Source organism: Medicago sativa, chromosome 5 (genome assembly GCF_051527215.1).
Source record: "Medicago sativa cultivar Bolivia chromosome 5, Bolivia_mono, whole genome shotgun sequence".
Classification (NCBI taxonomy): domain Eukaryota; kingdom Viridiplantae; phylum Streptophyta; class Magnoliopsida; order Fabales; family Fabaceae; genus Medicago; species Medicago sativa.
The window spans coordinates 18,577,800-18,595,581 of NC_140753.1; the positions used below are offsets into that span (position 1 = coordinate 18,577,800).

Sequence of the window (17,782 nt, forward strand, 5' to 3'; positions counted from 1 at the left end):
GTGAAGCATTTGTCGACTTATGGGCGTTGTTGAAGACCAAAGGTGCCCAACATTTACAAAGGTTTAGGACAAGGTAGCTCAAAGAAGGTGACACTAACACGAGGTATTTTCACTTCTATGTGAAGAAGTAGTGTAAGAGGAACTCCATCCAGACGTTGCATGTGGCGGATCGGTAGGTCGAGGATGTTGCAGGTGTTCTTCAAGAGATAGTTAGCTATTTCTAGCAACACTTACTCGACTCTACTCTAGACCAGCATTGGGTGGTATCTGGTAGAAATATTGGTCGTGTCTCATTTGCATCTGGAGAGTACGTATATACGCACAATTAAGCCTTGCGTGTGAAGCTTAAGTCATGTGTATCAAGTTACAAATTAATGACAAGTCTTGTGTGGCAAGTTACAAATTAATGCTAATTAACTAATAAGAAAATATACATATAATTACATATTGTTGGCATTAATTGTTTCTTGATGTGTAAGATCCTTGAGGTCTAAGTTCCATAAGATGCAAGTTCATTTAGGTCCAAGTTTATTCATGATAATTATTCTAATACACCCCCGCAGTCGAAACTTGAGGTGAGCGAATGCTGATACTATCTCGAAAGTCATCAAAGAGTTACAACGGAAGTCCCTTTGTGAATATGTTAGCAGTCTGAAAACGAGAGGAAATGTGAAGAACGCGTACTAGACCACGAGCAACCTTCTCAGACACAAAATGTATATCCATTTCAATGTGTTTTGTGCGTTGATATTGAATTGTATTGTCAGAGATATAAACAAAAGTGATGTTCTCACAATAGACCAATGTAGCTTTTGTGATAGGACAATATATTTCCAAGAGTAGGTTATGAAGCCAACATGATTCATACACTACATTAGCTACTCCTCAGTAATCTTCTTATGTGCTAGAACGAGACAAGGTATGTTGACATTTGGCGGAGTATGAGATCAAATTATCACCAAGATAAACACAATAACCAGATGTAGATCTTCTTGTATTTGGACAGCCAACCCAATCTGCGTTAGTGTAAGAGATCAAATTATTGATGGATGAAGGATATAGATGGAGGCCAGAGTCAATGGTACCATGAACATATCAAATAATCTGTTTCAAAGTAGACATGTGTTGTGTTTTTGGATCATGTATAAATAAACACACTTATTGAACGATATATGAGACGTCGGGTCTGGTAAACGTCAAGTACTGCAATGCTCTAGCAAGGCTGCGATATTCAGGTTGTTCATGGTAGGGGTTACCAAAAGAACCATTGAGTTTCACCTTGGTGTCTACAAGTGGAGATGATAACTTACAAGAGGACATACCAACACGTTCTATAATTTCTTTTGCGTATTTCTTTTGAGAAAAAAGAGACATTTGGAACGTCTGGTGACAAAAAATAGCTGAGAGGACCTAGATCCTTCATGGCAAATTCAAAACTATGTTGTGCCATAATAGATTTACAAAGATTATCAGATGATGCAGCAAGAATAATGCCATCCACACATAGAAGAATATGTGGTCGTGACAGAAATATTGTTAGCATTAATTTGTCGGGCCTCAAACCTCTGAGGCATCTATACGGGAGATGATACCACTTTGTTAGGCCTTTTACTTCTTTCAAAAATAGTCATGATGGTGGTTGATAGTAACAACAACAAAATCTTGAGTCTTTATGATTTTAATTTTGTTTTCTTCAGGAAGTTATGGGCTCTCCTTGGGACAGACGCCAAGGTTCTCTTTGATAAGTTCTTTTCCAATGCCAGCTTGTCACGAAGTTTCATGTCGTTTTTTTGTTACTATTATTTTGAAGGTGGACTCTCTTTTCCATCTTGGGGACTTTAGATATATATCTCTCTCCTATGATCCCTTTTTAAGTTTAGGTCGTGGTAGGCTGGCAATGACATTACCAATGCATAAGATCATCTCGACAAACCATTTGATCTTTATCAAGTGAAGACAGATGGTAGATGGGGTGGTGGGCTTGAGTGAGGTTGTTGACTATGCTACGAAATCTAGGAAGGACAACCTCATTTTGAAGGTGTACTATTAGAAGGCTTATGACTCAGTGAGCTATAGTTTCTTGGTCTACATTATGTGACTCTTGGGTTTAGGGATAGGCAGTGGTCCTAAATTTGTGCTTATGTGTTTTATGGGAACCTTTTTCATTTTGTTTAACGGGGGCTTACTTATGGGAACCTTCTAGATATGGATTAAACAAGGGAACTTATTGACTATATCCTTGTTCTTGTTGGTTGTTAAAGGTTTGAGCGCGTCGATCAAGACTCAATTTAGTGCAAACTTGAGCCTAGAAGTTTTCCACCTACAATATGATGACTACACCATTTTCTTATGGGAAGCCTTAATGGATAACTCGTAGACCATTAAGGAAATTCTCTAGAGCTTTGAGTTGGCTCAAGGATTCCTTGTTAATTTTTCCAAAAGTTGTGTTATGGTAGTTAACGTGGGTATCTAATTTCCGAGGCTATTTGAATGCTTCTTGCATTGTACAGTGGAGGGATATCCCCTTCAAGTATCTCAATATGCTTGTTGGAGCTAACCCTAACAGGCCTCAACAAATTGTAATGTAATGTATGTTGCAACATGAAAGTCCCTTATTGACCTTATCTCTGTGAGACTTGGGTCGTGGAGTAATAAATTTGTTAGTGTTATTTGTAGCGTTGTTATTGTTAACTTGTCCACAACAGAAGGTTTAACGTCGGAGCAAGGGATCATTGAGGTGGCCTCGTTGGTGGTGTGAATCCAGGTGTTGATAGAGTCATAGAAGAATTCGCCAATTGAAGAAGCTGCAGTAGAGATGCATGATCCAAATGTCACAAGATTTGCGGAGAGCGAGCATACAAAGGGAGGGCGGAGAGGATCCATAAGAAAGAGATAGGGTTGTGATTGATGAAAGAAAAAGAGATATTTCCTTTTTAGAAGAAAAAAATGAGATGATGGAGAGTGAAGGATTTGGTGAGTTCATGAAAAAGAAAGGGGGTTGAGATTCATGAGGGCAAAAGAAAGAGATAAGTTTTATTGCATGAATACAATTTCGTTTGTTGCATGTGATCATCTTGACAATTGGTTTACTGTGTGGATAACATTTGGATTGTTGCATGCATTCCTCATGGCATTTGGGTTATTGCATGGGTAACATTTGGTTGTTGCATGTATTCTTATTAACACTTAGTTAGTTTCATGGGTAACACTTGACATGCTGCATGTATTCAACTTGACACATGGCTTGTTGTATGTATTCTTCATGAGCCATGACACTTAGTTTATTGCATGGGTAACACTTGGGCTTGCTGCATGCATTCCTCTTGACACTTGTCTTGCTTTATGTATTCCTCACGAGTCATGACACTTGGTTTATTGCATGGGTAACACTTGGCTTGCTGCATGTATTCATCTTGACACTTGGCTTGTTGCATGTAATCCTTTTGAGTCATGGCACTTGGTTTATTGCATGGGTGACAATTGACTTGTTGCATGTATTTCTTTTGACGCTTGGCTTGTTGCATGTATTCCTCATAAGTCGCGACACTTGATTTATTGCATGGGTAACACTTGGCTTAATGCATGTATTCCTCTTGACACTTGACTTGTTGCATGTATTCTTCTTGACAGGGACGAAACTATGTGTGTTGTCAAAGGGGCAGTCGCCACCCCACAACCATAGCAAACTAATTACTCCTCTATGTAATAATAGCACTCGCCACCCTTGTGTAGTAGTCTTTTTTTTTTTTTTGAAGAACCCTTGTGTAGTAGTCTAAAAGCAATATCAAAATAAAAAATTAAAATTAATCATCTCAAGGCCCCTTTTTAAAAGAAAATAATTTTTACACGCTTAATAATAGTAGTGTAAGAATATCATTTTATAACAGTTTAATATTATAATAATAGTGTAATAATATCATAACATTTATTCACAGAATGCAACCAATTAGCATATATTTGGTAACTTAATTTTTGAGCTCGCATGAACAAAATAGATAACTTATTGCTTTAAAGCTCGCATGAACAAATAAACATGTTTGCTAATAACTTTTTCTCACAAGTTGTCGAGTTTTTACTAGTTTATAGTTTATCTGAAAAGTTTTACTACTTTACAGTATTTTTCGTTGAGCTACTCTATGTAGTTTTTGTGCTTATAAGTTATAACTTATATTTTTTTCTCTCAATTTTACTTTAGTAATTATCTATCGAGCAATGCTATATCTCTAGAAAAATAACATCAAGAATTCTTCAAGAATAAAGAATAGCCAATCACAATGCACTATTTGCCACAATTCAAGGAGGTGTGACTGAAAAATAGGAAGTGGACAAATAAATCATCCAATTAAAATTTGCCAACTATTTCTTGAAAAATTCTTGAAGCTATTTTTCTTGAGAAGTAGCATTTTCCTTATCTATATTGCTTGTCTTTTTTTCCCCGCCACCCTCATATCTTTTTCTGGCTCCGTCCCTGCCTCTTGAGTCATGACACTTAGTTTATTGCATAGGTGACACTTAGCTTGCTGTATGCATTTCTCTTTATACTTGGTTTGTTGCATGTATTTCTCATGAGTCGTGACACTTGATTTATTACATGGATAACACTTGGCTTGTTGCATGTATTCATGAGTCATGACACTTGGTTTATTGCATGGGTAACACTTGGCTTGTTATGTATTCCTCTTGACACTTGGGTTGTTGCATGCATTTCTCATGAATCATGACATTTGGTTTATTGTATGTGTAACACTTGACATCCTAAATGCAGCGGCGGATCTTGAGATATTTTGTTGGGGGTGCCAAATATTGATAGAATATATATTAAAGAGTTTCAAAAAATTGCTAGGATTATGAATTGTTGTGGTGGTTTGTTTGCTTGAATGTTGCATGGAGGGCACTGGTTCAACTCCCACCAGGACTGTTTTTTGAATATAAAACTTTAAAAATACAAATGAAAGTGTGAGAGGAATCGAACTCACGGCCAGGAGATGGATGAGGGGATGTTTGACCACTACAACAGCCGTTAAACTGTGATATATTATCACTAATATGATATTTATAGAGAAGTTGGGGGGTGCAGTGGCACTTGGGGGTCTCAATAGAGATCCGCCACTGCCTAAATGTATTCCTCTTGACACTTAGCTTGTTGCGTGTATTCATGAGTCATGACACTTAGTTTATTGCATGGGTAACACATGGCCTACTGCATGTATCCCTCTTGACACTTGTCTTGTTGCATGTATTCCTCATGAGTCATGACAATTGATTTATTGCATGAGATAACACTTAGCTTGTTGCAGGCATTACTCTTGACACTTGGGATACATTTTAGGTGCTCAAGGGTACAAATGACATGATCTCTTTGCTGAAAAATATATAAGGGTAGGATTATCATTTTGTCACTTTTTAAGAAGTCTGCATTTTGACGCCTAAGCAAGGGCATTTCAATAAAATGGGTTAGGGTTGGCCTAAGGTTTTGCTAGAGTTTATGGACATAACTTTCTTCCTTTTATACAGAAGTTTTTTTTTTTTAGGCAAAATAGAACATATAATAAATAAAAAGGAACAAGTACAAAGACTGGGGGGACATTAGACCTAACCCAGGAATAACCCAAAAGGGAATACAACATGATAATACAGTCCAAGTTAGTGTACATAAGATAAGTTAGTGTATTTTTATATTTAACTATGATAATAGTGTAGAGTTCACTATCCCATATAAGAACTTTTGTACAAAAATTAGTAGAAAAATGAAAGAAACTTATCATTTGAAAAATGAATTTATTCTCTATTCTTCTTGTTTTTTCACTTTGAGTTTTTATAGTAACTATACAGAGAATCAAGTGATTAGACTCAACCTTTAAAAAAAAGTGATTAGACCTCTATTAGTAAATGATATTCATTAAACGACGAATCGTTTAGAAGTATTCGAATTTGGTTCAAGAATGAAATAATTTTTTTTACCTCACAATCAAACTCCAAACTACAATAACACCCGATTTTTTTTAGTCATATTGCATTGTGCCTGTTAATCGAGTTATATTCACAAGAAAGAAAACTATAATATTTATAAGTTTTTCTAGGCCATACATACGGTTATTAAAATCACATATATATAGCTGTTAATACATGAATTTTTGTTTTACTGAATAAGTCTACTGAATCGTGATAGTGCTCTTTCTTGACTAAATTTGTTTTATACAACTAAAAAATTAAACTTATTGGCCTACACACTTAACTAGCAAAGTCCAACAACTCTTTCTCAATGCAATTTAATGCAGAAGGCAAAGAGAGAGACCTTTGTGAGAGTTTTCTCTGTTCTGCTCTAAGTTCAAAAGTCAGCTAGTATGAGTATATCAAATGTTGTAATCACTCACAACTTTCTTAGAAGAAATTAATCCATAACAACTCCAAACCACCCAAACCAAGAAACACTCCATTTTAATCAAATTTACTTATTACAACCTTAATCAAATTTGAACTTCAACCTCAACCTTGCATTCTATCTAAATCTTGATATAATAGTTAGTAATAAATTTTCCATCTTCTTTTCCACCTTATATTATGACTCATCCACCACCACCTCCTACCCCCACTCCCATACTTATCTTCCCCATGTTAGTCTCTTCAATTCAATCACAATCATAATCACAACTTACCCACCTCTTTCTTTTCTTCACTTTTCTCTCTTTGCAAACTACATTGCAAATACTTTTGTTAATTTTTTTTTTTCAAGCTAGAGATTATTCTTCCTTTTTTTTCTCTCTTCTTCTTCTTTCACTTTTTCAAGCCAAATGGAATCTAAAGAAGGTGATGAGAGAAAAAAAGAACACAAAGTTCCTATGTTAAAGCTGTTTTCTTTTGCAGACTCTTATGATTATATCTTAATGTTTATTGGATCTATTGGAGCCATTGTTCATGGCGCTTCTGTTCCTATTTTCTTTATTTTCTTTGGAAAGTTGATCAATGTTATTGGCTTGGCTTATCTTTTCCCTAAGGAAGCCTCTCACAAAGTTGCCAAGGTTTGAAATTTTTCATTTGTTGATTTGTGATTTTTTCAATCATTTTAGTTTCTATCATCAATTTTCGTTTCTTTGATTTTTTGGGTGTTAACCTCCCGATTCCTAGGAAAGGGACGTGTAATCCAGAATTCAGTCGTATAGTCTAATCAAGAATTGTTTCACTTAAGAATCGTTTCAATTTAATCGAACTAACAAAAATACAATCTAGTAACAAATTTATCTACTTATGGTGGCCTCTCTTTAAATAAATATAGATTTGAGACGAAATTTTTAGATATTAATTTCGTCTGCAATATTATTTATCTAGTTGTTTTCAATTTTGCAGTACTCATTGGATTTTGTGTATCTAAGTGTAGCAATATTATTTTCATCTTGGACAGGTATGAAAATTATTTATTTATAATTTTAATACCAGTACCTTAGTTAAAATTAAAATAATCCTATAATAAAAATTGAGTTGTGTGAATCTAATGTTTAATATATGTTATTGTTGGATTAATTATAGAGGTGGCTTGTTGGATGCATACTGGAGAAAGACAAGCAGCAAAGATGAGAATGGCTTATTTAAAGTCTATGTTAAATCAAGATATAAGTTTATTTGATACTGAGGCATCCACTGGAGAGGTCATTTCTGCTATCACAAGTGACATTATTATTGTTCAAGATGCTCTATCAGAGAAGGTACATACCCCCACCACATACATTAATTCTCCATTCTTTTCATAAATTTTTCAACGTGAACATTAAGAATTATAATCAATTTTATTATTTAAATTGTTTTTTCCATTTATTAAATATAATTTCAAAAAATTTAACCATTAAATAAAAAATACTATGTGAAAAGAAATTATTTTTTACCAAAGTTTTTTTTTTTTTGTTAAAGAAAAATAGGAGCACATTTTTAGCTATACGGAAACATGCTTGTTTAAGAAGAAATTATGCATGCTTCATTTATATGCACTTTTGGACATTTCTCTTATCATCGTAATGGCACCGTTCAAAATTACAAGCATGTCCTTTTCTGAACTTTCCTCGTAATTTTCAATTTTGACCTCATTGGGTTTCACTTTTAAAGTGAGTTGTCACGTCATCAAATTTAACTTCAAATGTTGAAAGTATAAATCTTCATCAATACGTTGACCTATCAGATTGATTACACAAATCAAGGAGTGGTTTGATTTTTTAAGTTGGGTCCAACTCAAGTTTGATTCAAGTAACGAGTTAATGATTTTAAATTTGTATATCCTACTATTTGTTCAAAGAAAATTGTGATTTTTTAATTTTATTTTAGTTTTTTAAATGTGGTAGTTTAAAACTTTTTTAAATTTAGTTTAATTGTTAATTTGTTTTACTTAAACTAATTTGTTTTTAATTATAATTTAATCATATTGAATTTTTTTTGGAACCAACATATTGAAATTTTTATATGATATAATTTCACTTAAGTATATATACTTCTGAAATTTTTTATTTATTTTATATATCTTATAATTCCATGATCCGACCTGAATCAACACATTCTTTGCCAAATTGAATTGGTTTGATTGTTTGGATCTAATGGAAAATCTTAAGTTTTTAACCCAAACTCAACCCAATGAAATATGATTGACTTGAGGTGATGAATTTGACCAAACCCAACACGATCTTCCGACTCAATCCAAAATTCTAAATAAATATAGAAAGCAATTGTCACACATTTTAAAAACTAAAGAACTAAAAATGAGTTAAAGTAAATGACTACTCCTTCCGTCCTAAATTATAAGCAAAAAAAACTCATTTTCTTTGTCCCAAATTATAAGCAAAAAAGACCAACTTTAATCATATTTAATTATGTTTTTTCAAAAAATTATTTTTTCCAAAGGAAAATTAAATGCAAAGTGCATTCAATTTGCTCTCTTTTTCATTTTCTCTATAATCAACTACCAATGAAAATTGTTTTTATATCTTTCTATAAAACTTATTTCAAAGATAACACAAAAAACTATGTTTCAAACTACTATGTTTACTTTTCTTAATAAGTGTGATTTCCGTCTCTAATTATAAAACTACTTTTAAGACTATCTACAAATTTAAGATGCATTTGTTACTTTTTTTCAAACTATACTTTTATTAATGCTACTCCAAATACCTTGGAATATGAAAAATCAATACAAATATATGGGAAATGCTAACCGCAATACTAAAAAGAAAATTAGTAACTTACTTTTTTAGACAAATTTATTAATCTAACAACTTTTTTAAATACTCGTATGTATTTAAATCTAGGGTCTTGTTAACTTCTGCCCTAAGGGCACAAGATAAGAAACTAAATGTAGAAACTTAATCTTGGAAATTGTGCATTCATAACCTTAAAAACTTCAAAACTTATATTTTCAATGCAATATTTATTTTTATATTCTATTTTAAGATCCTTATCTTGTGCCCTGAGGGCACAAGTTAACATTTTCCTTAAATCTAATATACTCAATAAAAAAATTAATGGTTGGTTTTCTTCAATTAAAGCCTGTGAACTAAAGAGTTACTTCAAGCGTTTTTACACTGAAAATATTTACTACTAGTACTACTACCTGTTGACCCTTTAGGGCTATGTTCTTGTTCAGCAATTGCGTTGAAAAGCCACGGTTTAATATTTTTCTGACACCATAACTATACTTCTTACTATGTGAAAGTGGAGAACAGTGTATTTAATGCATTCGTGACAGCATTTATATGTTAGTTGAGATATAGTTGCGTTACTTTTTAAGGTTTTGGCACTTTTATTTTTTGAGCTCAACTGCATGCATGTGCCTCGATAAAACTACTCAAGTAGAAGATGCAATGAATGAATTGAGCATTTACTGTACACACTAGCTGCGTCAACAATACTGCAAACATGTTATGTTGCAGAAATTACTACCAACATTATAGTTACAATGTCATTTAATTTCAATAAGTTTCTTTCCGCCTTTTTTCATTCAATTCATTTGAAATTATGGGTTGGTTGATTTTGTGACTGTGTTACCCTAGTAATGAAATTTGTCTTCTAGAAAATTTAGGAGAGTAGAATCACTATGACTTTTTAGGAACATATATGAAGAAAAAAAATTCAACACTTACTGCGACAAAAATTGATTTTAGTTAACATTTATATTTATAGTTAAAAACTACCGTATAACTTTAAGTTGGAATCAATCATACAGACAAAATCAATTTTTCTTTATTTTTTAGAGGAGAATCAAATTCTACTTGAGTGTGTCGATTTAGAATCAATTCTAGATATCTAAACATGTCAAAAAAAGCAATTATCCATCTCTAGAATTAATTTGTTCTAGTTTAAAAATGAAACCAAACATGCGCTTTGTTCCTAGAAAAATATTTTTATTGTATTAATAACGAAATAATCAATGTAATTAAAAAATTGAATAAAATCCTTTGTACCAATTTTTTTTTTTGAATAAAATCCAATAAAAAGTCACAATGGAACATTTAAAGAGAGACCCATATTTAGGGAATGAGGTATTTTTGTTAAGATCCCTCATAAAAGAAAAAGAATAAAATTGAAGATTGAAGTTATTGTGCATACATTGCTCTTTTTTATCTTCCTATATGCTAAACTTGAAGATTGAAATTTTCAGGTAGGGAACTTCTTGCACTACATTAGCCGATTCATTGCTGGATTTACAATTGGATTTGTGAGAGTGTGGCAGATTAGTTTAGTGACACTTTCAATTGTCCCAGCGATTGCCCTTGCTGGTGGTTGTTATGCATATGTTACTATTGGCCTTATTGCAAAAGTTAGAAAAGCATATGTCAGGGCTGGTGAAATTGCTGAAGAGGTAAAGTTGGTAGTTTTTCCTCGCAACTCGGCAAAATAAATTCAGCTCATTAGTCCATCAGTCAGGTCCATTATGTTAGAATAGCCTATATAATCATATTAATGCTTATAAATTATTCAACCAAACTTGCCGCGAATCCAAACATACACATAACCGAAGTGAATATTACTACGCTATAATGTTCATTGTGATATGCACATGTAAATCTTGTTCAAATTTAGTATCTCGCACTTTCTTGACATTGTTCTGTTTGTGTGTTTCAGGTCATAGGCAATGTTAGAACAGTACAAGCATTTGCAGGAGAAGAAAGAGCAGTAAAATCATATAAAGCAGCTCTTATGAAAACTTACGTAAACGGTAGAAAAGCAGGATTAGCAAAGGGTCTTGGACTTGGCTCAATGCATTGTGTTCTGTTTCTATCTTGGGCTTTACTTGTTTGGTACACTAGCGTTGTTGTTCACAAAAACATTGCCAATGGTGGCGAGTCATTCACTACCATGCTTAACGTCGTCATCTCTGGCCTGTAAGTCCTTGTCAAATAGTTGCATTCAATCACTTCCGTTTTCCAAATATTATTAGTGCCTACATGTTGGTTTCTGTTAGATGTAAAGGTTAGTTATACTAGGGGATACTACGTAGTTATATCTAATAGTTTCAGTATCGTGTTTGGTGTCTGTGTCATATGATTCATGGGTTGCATTGCATTTCTTTTATCAGGTCACTTGGGCAGGCAGCACCAGATATCTCGGCGTTTATCCGAGCAAAGGCAGCGGCTTATCCCATTTTTGAGATGATAGAGAGGGATACAGTGAGCAAAAAAAGCTCGAAAATCGGTCGAAAATTAAGCAAATTGGATGGTCATATCCAGTTTAAGGATGTCTGTTTCAGTTATCCGTCTCGTCCAGATGTAGCAATCTTCAACAACCTAAATCTGGACATTCCTGCAGGGAAAATTGTAGCACTTGTGGGAGGAAGTGGTTCCGGAAAGAGCACTGTTGTATCGTTGATCGAACGTTTTTATGAACCAATTTCTGGTCAGATACTTTTAGACAAGAATGATATCAGGGAACTTGATCTCAAATGGCTTAGGCAACAAATTGGACTGGTTAATCAAGAACCTGCACTTTTTGCTACAAGCATCAAGGAGAATATCTTGTATGGGAAAGATGATGCTACTCTCGAAGAACTAAAACGTGCTGTGAAGCTTTCGGATGCTCAATCTTTCATCAACAACCTTCCCGAAAGATTAGACACTCAGGTAAGCTATTTGATCTATGCATATTTAGTTTGTTAGTATCAAACATGTCTTAATTGCGCAATTAATCTATCCACCTTTGTTGCTTGTGATAATGTTTTCATCATTTTATTTTTGGACTATTTTATAAATTTTCACTCCTGAAGCATTTAAAGAAAGCTGACACTAAATCATATTTTTTTTAGGTTGGTGAGAGAGGGATACAACTATCAGGTGGACAGAAGCAAAGGATTGCGATATCTCGCGCGATCGTGAAGAATCCATCAATCCTTTTATTAGATGAAGCAACTAGTGCTCTGGATGCCGAGTCTGAGAAGAGTGTACAGGAGGCTCTTGACCGTGTCATGGTTGGAAGAACAACTATTGTAGTTGCACACAGACTTTCTACCATTAGGAATGCAGATGTTATAGCTGTTGTTCAAGGAGGGAGGATTGTGGAGACTGGTAACCATGAAAAACTCATGTCCAATCCAACTAGTGTTTATTCATCTCTTGTTCAACTCCAAGGAGCAAGTTCTTTGGAACGCCTTCCCTCGGTCGGTCCTAGCTTAGGACGCCAATCAAGGTACTTCTGAGATTTTTGTTAATCAATTTCAATTAAATGAAATGATAATACATTTGACATGTTCAGGATTAAATAATTTAATTAACAACATTTCTACGGTACACTTGGAAAATCAGTTGCATCAGTACTGTTATTATTTGAACCAATAGTTAAATAAGTTATTAGTCTCTTTTACATATTACTTATACTTGCAGCTTAAGCTACTCAAGAGAATTATCACGTACTGGAACAAGCATCGGTGGTAGTTTTCGATCGGACAAAGACTCGATTGGCCGTGTTGGTGGTGATGATGTAAACAAGTCAAAGCATGTTTCAGCAAAAAGACTATATTCTATGATTGGTCCTGACTGGCCTTATGGATTTTTTGGGACCTTATGTGCATTTGTTGCTGGAGCACAAATGCCACTTTTTGCACTTGGAATCTCTCATGCTCTTGTCTCATATTATATGGATTGGGAGACAACGCAGCGCGAAGTTAGGAAAATTGCTTTCCTCTTCTGTGGAGGTGCAGTTATAACTATCACAGTCCATGCCATTGAACATCTTTTTTTCGGCATCATGGGCGAGCGACTTACCCTTCGTGTGCGAGAAATGATGTTTACCGGTAATTTTGATGAACTGATTAATACTTTCTTTATCACCTATCAACTTGCCTTACTATAAAGTGTTTCCTTTTAAATTTGTCATTTTGATGATTTTATAACAACATGTTAAGTTGTCTTTTTCTTAACTACTGTTTTTTTTCTTTGGCTGCAGCTATTTTGAAGAATGAAATAGGATGGTTTGATGAAACAACCAACACAAGTTCCATGCTTTCATCGCGTTTAGAGTCCGATGCAACTTTAATGCGAACAATAGTTGTTGATCGCTCGACAATTCTGTTACAGAATCTTGGTCTGGTTGTTGCTTCGTTTATTATTGCCTTCCTTTTGAACTGGAGAATAACACTTGTTGTCTTGGCTACATATCCTTTGATAATTAGTGGTCACATTAGTGAGGTAAGGTTCCTTATTTCTACATTTCAACATTAAGAAACTACCACATTTGAAGTCTTGAGCCCTGTTTGGATAAACAGCTTAATTAAGCGCTTTTAGCATAAATTCTTATGTATAAGTTGTTTCTATAACAAATTAAAATAGAGTCAAACTGTTTTGCATAAGCTATTTTGAAGAGCTTATGGAAATAAGCTGAAAATAGCTTATGAACATATCATAAGCAGTTGCTATAAGCTCTTCCAAACAGTCTCAAAATTGATTAATGTCGATAGATAAGCTGAAATAAGCCAATTCAAACAGGCCTTTAAATATGTTCCTTCTGTCATTTCAGAAACTTTTCATGAAAGGCTATGGTGGCAACTTGAGCAAAGCATATCTAAAAGCCAACATGCTTGCTGGCGAGGCTGTGAGTAACATGCGCACTGTTGCCGCATTTTGTTCTGAAGAAAAGATTATTGATCTATATGCTGACCAGCTCGTCGGTCCTTCCAAACATTCATTTCGGCGCGGCCAAATTGCCGGCTTATTCTATGGCATTTCTCAGTTCTTCATCTTCTCATCTTATGGCCTTGCCTTATGGTATATACTATGATTTAACTTCATTCTTTCCTTAACGAACTCCTTTCATATGAATTATAAGCAAAATTTAGTTCATATTTTTTAGAATGAAATATAAGCAAATTGTACTACTTTTCTTCATTTGTATTTTGAATGAATCGGTTTATTAGCCATGAAGGCTAATTTAGACAATATACTTAATTATTTTGTGAGACTGTATAAATAAATGTAATCAACTACTTTTCTTAATATGCGTAATTTGGTCAAATTTTGCTTATATTTCATTCTCGAGGAGTAAGTGATAAAGAAAGTAGCTTATAACAAATGGTGGTTAAGACTTGTATGAATTTTGCAGGTATGGATCTGTTTTGATGGGAAAGGAACTTGCTAGCTTTAAATCAGTTATGAAGTCATTTATGGTTTTGATTGTAACGGCACTTGCTATGGGGGAAACTTTGGCACTAGCACCAGATCTTTTGAAAGGGAACCAAATGGTTGCTTCAGTTTTTGAAGTAATGGATAGAAAGTCAGAAATTAAAGGCGATGCCGGAGAAGAGTTGAAGACAGTTGAGGGAACAATTGAGCTCAAAAGAATCAATTTCAGCTACCCTTCAAGGCCAGATGTTATTATTTTCAAGGATTTTAATCTAAGAGTTCCTTCAGGCAAAAGTGTTGCCTTAGTGGGACAAAGTGGTTCTGGTAAAAGCTCTGTGATCTCACTTATACTCAGATTTTATGATCCAACATCAGGAAAGGTGTTAATTGATGGTAAGATTTTATTGAACTACCAATATTTCATTCTTTCAATTCATTGTTATATGCAAAAAGTTCAAAGTAAAATGAATTAGGCACAACACTTTTTTCTTGCATAACAAGTTAATCATTCTAGAGCAGGTTTAGTGAATTAGTGTGAACCTACCATCAAGTATTACTATACTTTTTATCGTAAATTAACGGAAAGGTGGGCACGTTAGCACGTTCCGTTTGTCCTTTTTTCTATTTGTTTTTTCTGTATATATTTTGTTATGATTTATTGTATAATATCTGTTTTATTTTTATTCTTTTGTTTCAGTTTCATAACATTGATTTTTTTTTTTTGACAAAATAACATTGATGTTATCTAAATTTCTTTTGAAATATAAATGTTATATGTTTTCAAATTTAAATTTGAATTTTTTTTATTAAGGACAATTTTGTCCAATAAAATGTCCGGCCAAAATTAGTAGTTATTGCTGAAAAATGTCTAACCAAAATGGTAGTTGCTGATAGTTAACTTCATAGTTTCCTTTATATTACAGTATAGATGCTATGACATTGTCCTAACAATGATGAATCAAATTCTTGCAGGAAAAGACATCACAAGAATAAATCTAAAATCTCTTAGAAAACACATTGGTCTTGTACAACAAGAACCAGCTCTTTTCGCTACATCAATTTACGAAAACATTCTTTATGGAAAGGAAGGTGCATCTGATTCAGAAGTAATTGAAGCAGCTAAGCTAGCAAATGCTCATAACTTCATAAGTGCTCTTCCAGAAGGTTACTCAACCAAAGTAGGGGAAAGAGGTGTGCAACTATCTGGTGGACAAAGACAAAGGGTAGCCATTGCTAGAGCTGTTTTAAAGAATCCTGAAATCTTGCTTCTAGATGAAGCAACTAGTGCACTTGATGTCGAATCGGAGCGGATTGTACAACAAGCTCTTGACCGATTGATGCAGAATAGAACAACAGTTATGGTGGCACATAGGTTGTCAACAATAAGGAATGCAGATCAAATCTCAGTTTTGCAAGATGGAAAGATAATTGAGCAAGGGACTCATTCAAGTCTTATAGAGAATAAAGATGGACCATATTATAAATTAGTCAACCTTCAACAACAACAAAATCATCAATCATAGCATTATATGGAAGACACTATAACAACAAAAAAAACAGCCTTGAATTTTTTATCCTCTCAAAAGAAAAAACCTTGAATTTTTTATACTGTAATTTTGTATTTTTTTTCTTTCCATCTCTTATTTACAGAGAATGGAGTGCATTGGGGAGCTGGTATCGGATCATAATAATTTCATATATATATCTATATATTTATATGTGTGTTGGTAAGTATTTATAAAAATGTAAAATGATATTTTTTATTTAGTTCTTGATTCTTATTTTGTAGACATCAATTCTAGAACTAAACTATGCACAAAGTCATAAATAAATATTCTATGATTTTTAATGTAGTGCTTTAACTAAATTGTATATATAAATATTAAACATTACAATTGTATCGTCGAATAGTAGGTATGATGTGCTCATAAACAACGGACATTCAACTTGAAAGTCACGGGTAAGCTTGCTATATTATATTTTTTTAACAAAAATAAATTTTTTATTTGAAATATTAGTCATGAATTTTCATATATACTCTTCGATGCCTCAAAATTGGTAGATTACTCGTTTAGAGGATATCTGCACGGATATGAATCAGACACGTATATTATATTTATTCAACGGGGTGGATATGGATATCCTACTGTCCATGTCCATAGATATCTATTTACATCCATAAAAAGGTGGTAAATATATATAAATACCTTTGCAAATGTTTTCTGAGCGAACAAATATTTTATGTCTTGAATTGTTACATCATTTTTTATCATTAAAAAAACATCATTGTTGCTTATCAGTTTGGTTATATTGTTGGTATCTTTAAATCCCACCAAGTTTGATTGGTAATGATTTGGTGCGCTTGCATTTGGATTATTTGGAAGGACATGAACAACATAATTTTTTCAGACAAACCGGTCTCCACTCTTTAGCTTATTGATAGTGTCAACCTTCTCTCGTTTTGGTGGTTAAAGACAAAGATTTCTAATTTGTCCTTTGATTATCATAGGTGATGGCTTAACCCTTTATTGTATATGGACATAGGTTAACTTTGTTGTATTTTGTTTTCCTTTTGAACTATGTTTATGTTGTAACTACTTTTTGTGACCGTTTGGTTTTCCTTTACCACACCTTTGCTTGGGAAGGTTATTATAATTAATTTTGGTTTCTTAAAAAAGAAATGGATAATTGGGTCGCTCTTATGTCACACATGAGACTCTTAAATGGACTATGCCATGCATTTTGTCCTTTAATGTGTCAAATACAACACATTTGGTAAAATTATTTGGTGTTGATGTATGACATTATGGAAGGATAGAAACCAATTTGTTTTCTCTCAAGAATCCACTATAGAAGCAACTTTAGTTGCAACAGTAACTAAATTGGAGAATCTGAGTGCGTAAGCTATGGGTGTTCAAATAATTCAGTTAACTGCACCAAACTATGAACCAAACTGCATCCAACCCTGTTTTGGATTGAACCATTTCAAACAGTTTTGAACTGAACCACTTTTTCAAACCAGTTCCAGTGCAGTTTAAATCCGGTTCAGAACCGGTTTGAATTTAAGAATTTTTTTAAGTAGTTTATGGAACTGTGTTACTGCCTTTCAGTCATTTTAACCTTGCTTTTCTCTCTCTTCTCTCAAAGAAACAAATAATCCTCTCTTCTCTCTCTTCAAGTGTTCTTCTTCCACAACAATT

General features: G+C 33.6%; 1 protein-coding gene across 1 annotated transcript; it reads left to right on the top strand.

Annotated features, from left to right (window-relative positions):
* Positions 1-6,585: 6,585 nt before the first annotated feature.
* LOC146920740 (ABC transporter B family member 2-like) lies at positions 6,586-16,431 on the top strand. Its single transcript, XM_085714192.1, has 12 exons — positions 6,586-7,019; positions 7,345-7,399; positions 7,525-7,700; positions 10,634-10,834; positions 11,098-11,357; positions 11,552-12,092; positions 12,275-12,654; positions 12,849-13,258; positions 13,411-13,652; positions 13,981-14,228; positions 14,563-14,975; positions 15,555-16,431. The coding sequence occupies exons 1-12, from the start codon at positions 6,792-6,794 to the stop codon at positions 16,103-16,105; spliced, it is 3,705 nt and encodes a 1,234-aa protein (XP_085570318.1). The 5' UTR covers positions 6,586-6,791; the 3' UTR covers positions 16,106-16,431.
* Positions 16,432-17,782: the final 1,351 nt, after the last annotated feature.

Bases quoted from the DNA above. Each gene is read 5' to 3' on its own strand.
- LOC146920740 (XM_085714192.1), top strand. From the start codon at position 6,792: ATGGAATCTAAAGAAGGTGATGAGAGAAAAAAAGAACACAAAGTTCCT. The intron at 10,835-11,097 runs GTAAAGTTGGTA...TGTGTGTTTCAG, and splicing joins CTGGTGAAATTGCTGAAGAG to GTCATAGGCAATGTTAGAAC. The intron at 14,229-14,562 runs GTATATACTATG...TGAATTTTGCAG, and splicing joins TCTTATGGCCTTGCCTTATG to GTATGGATCTGTTTTGATGG.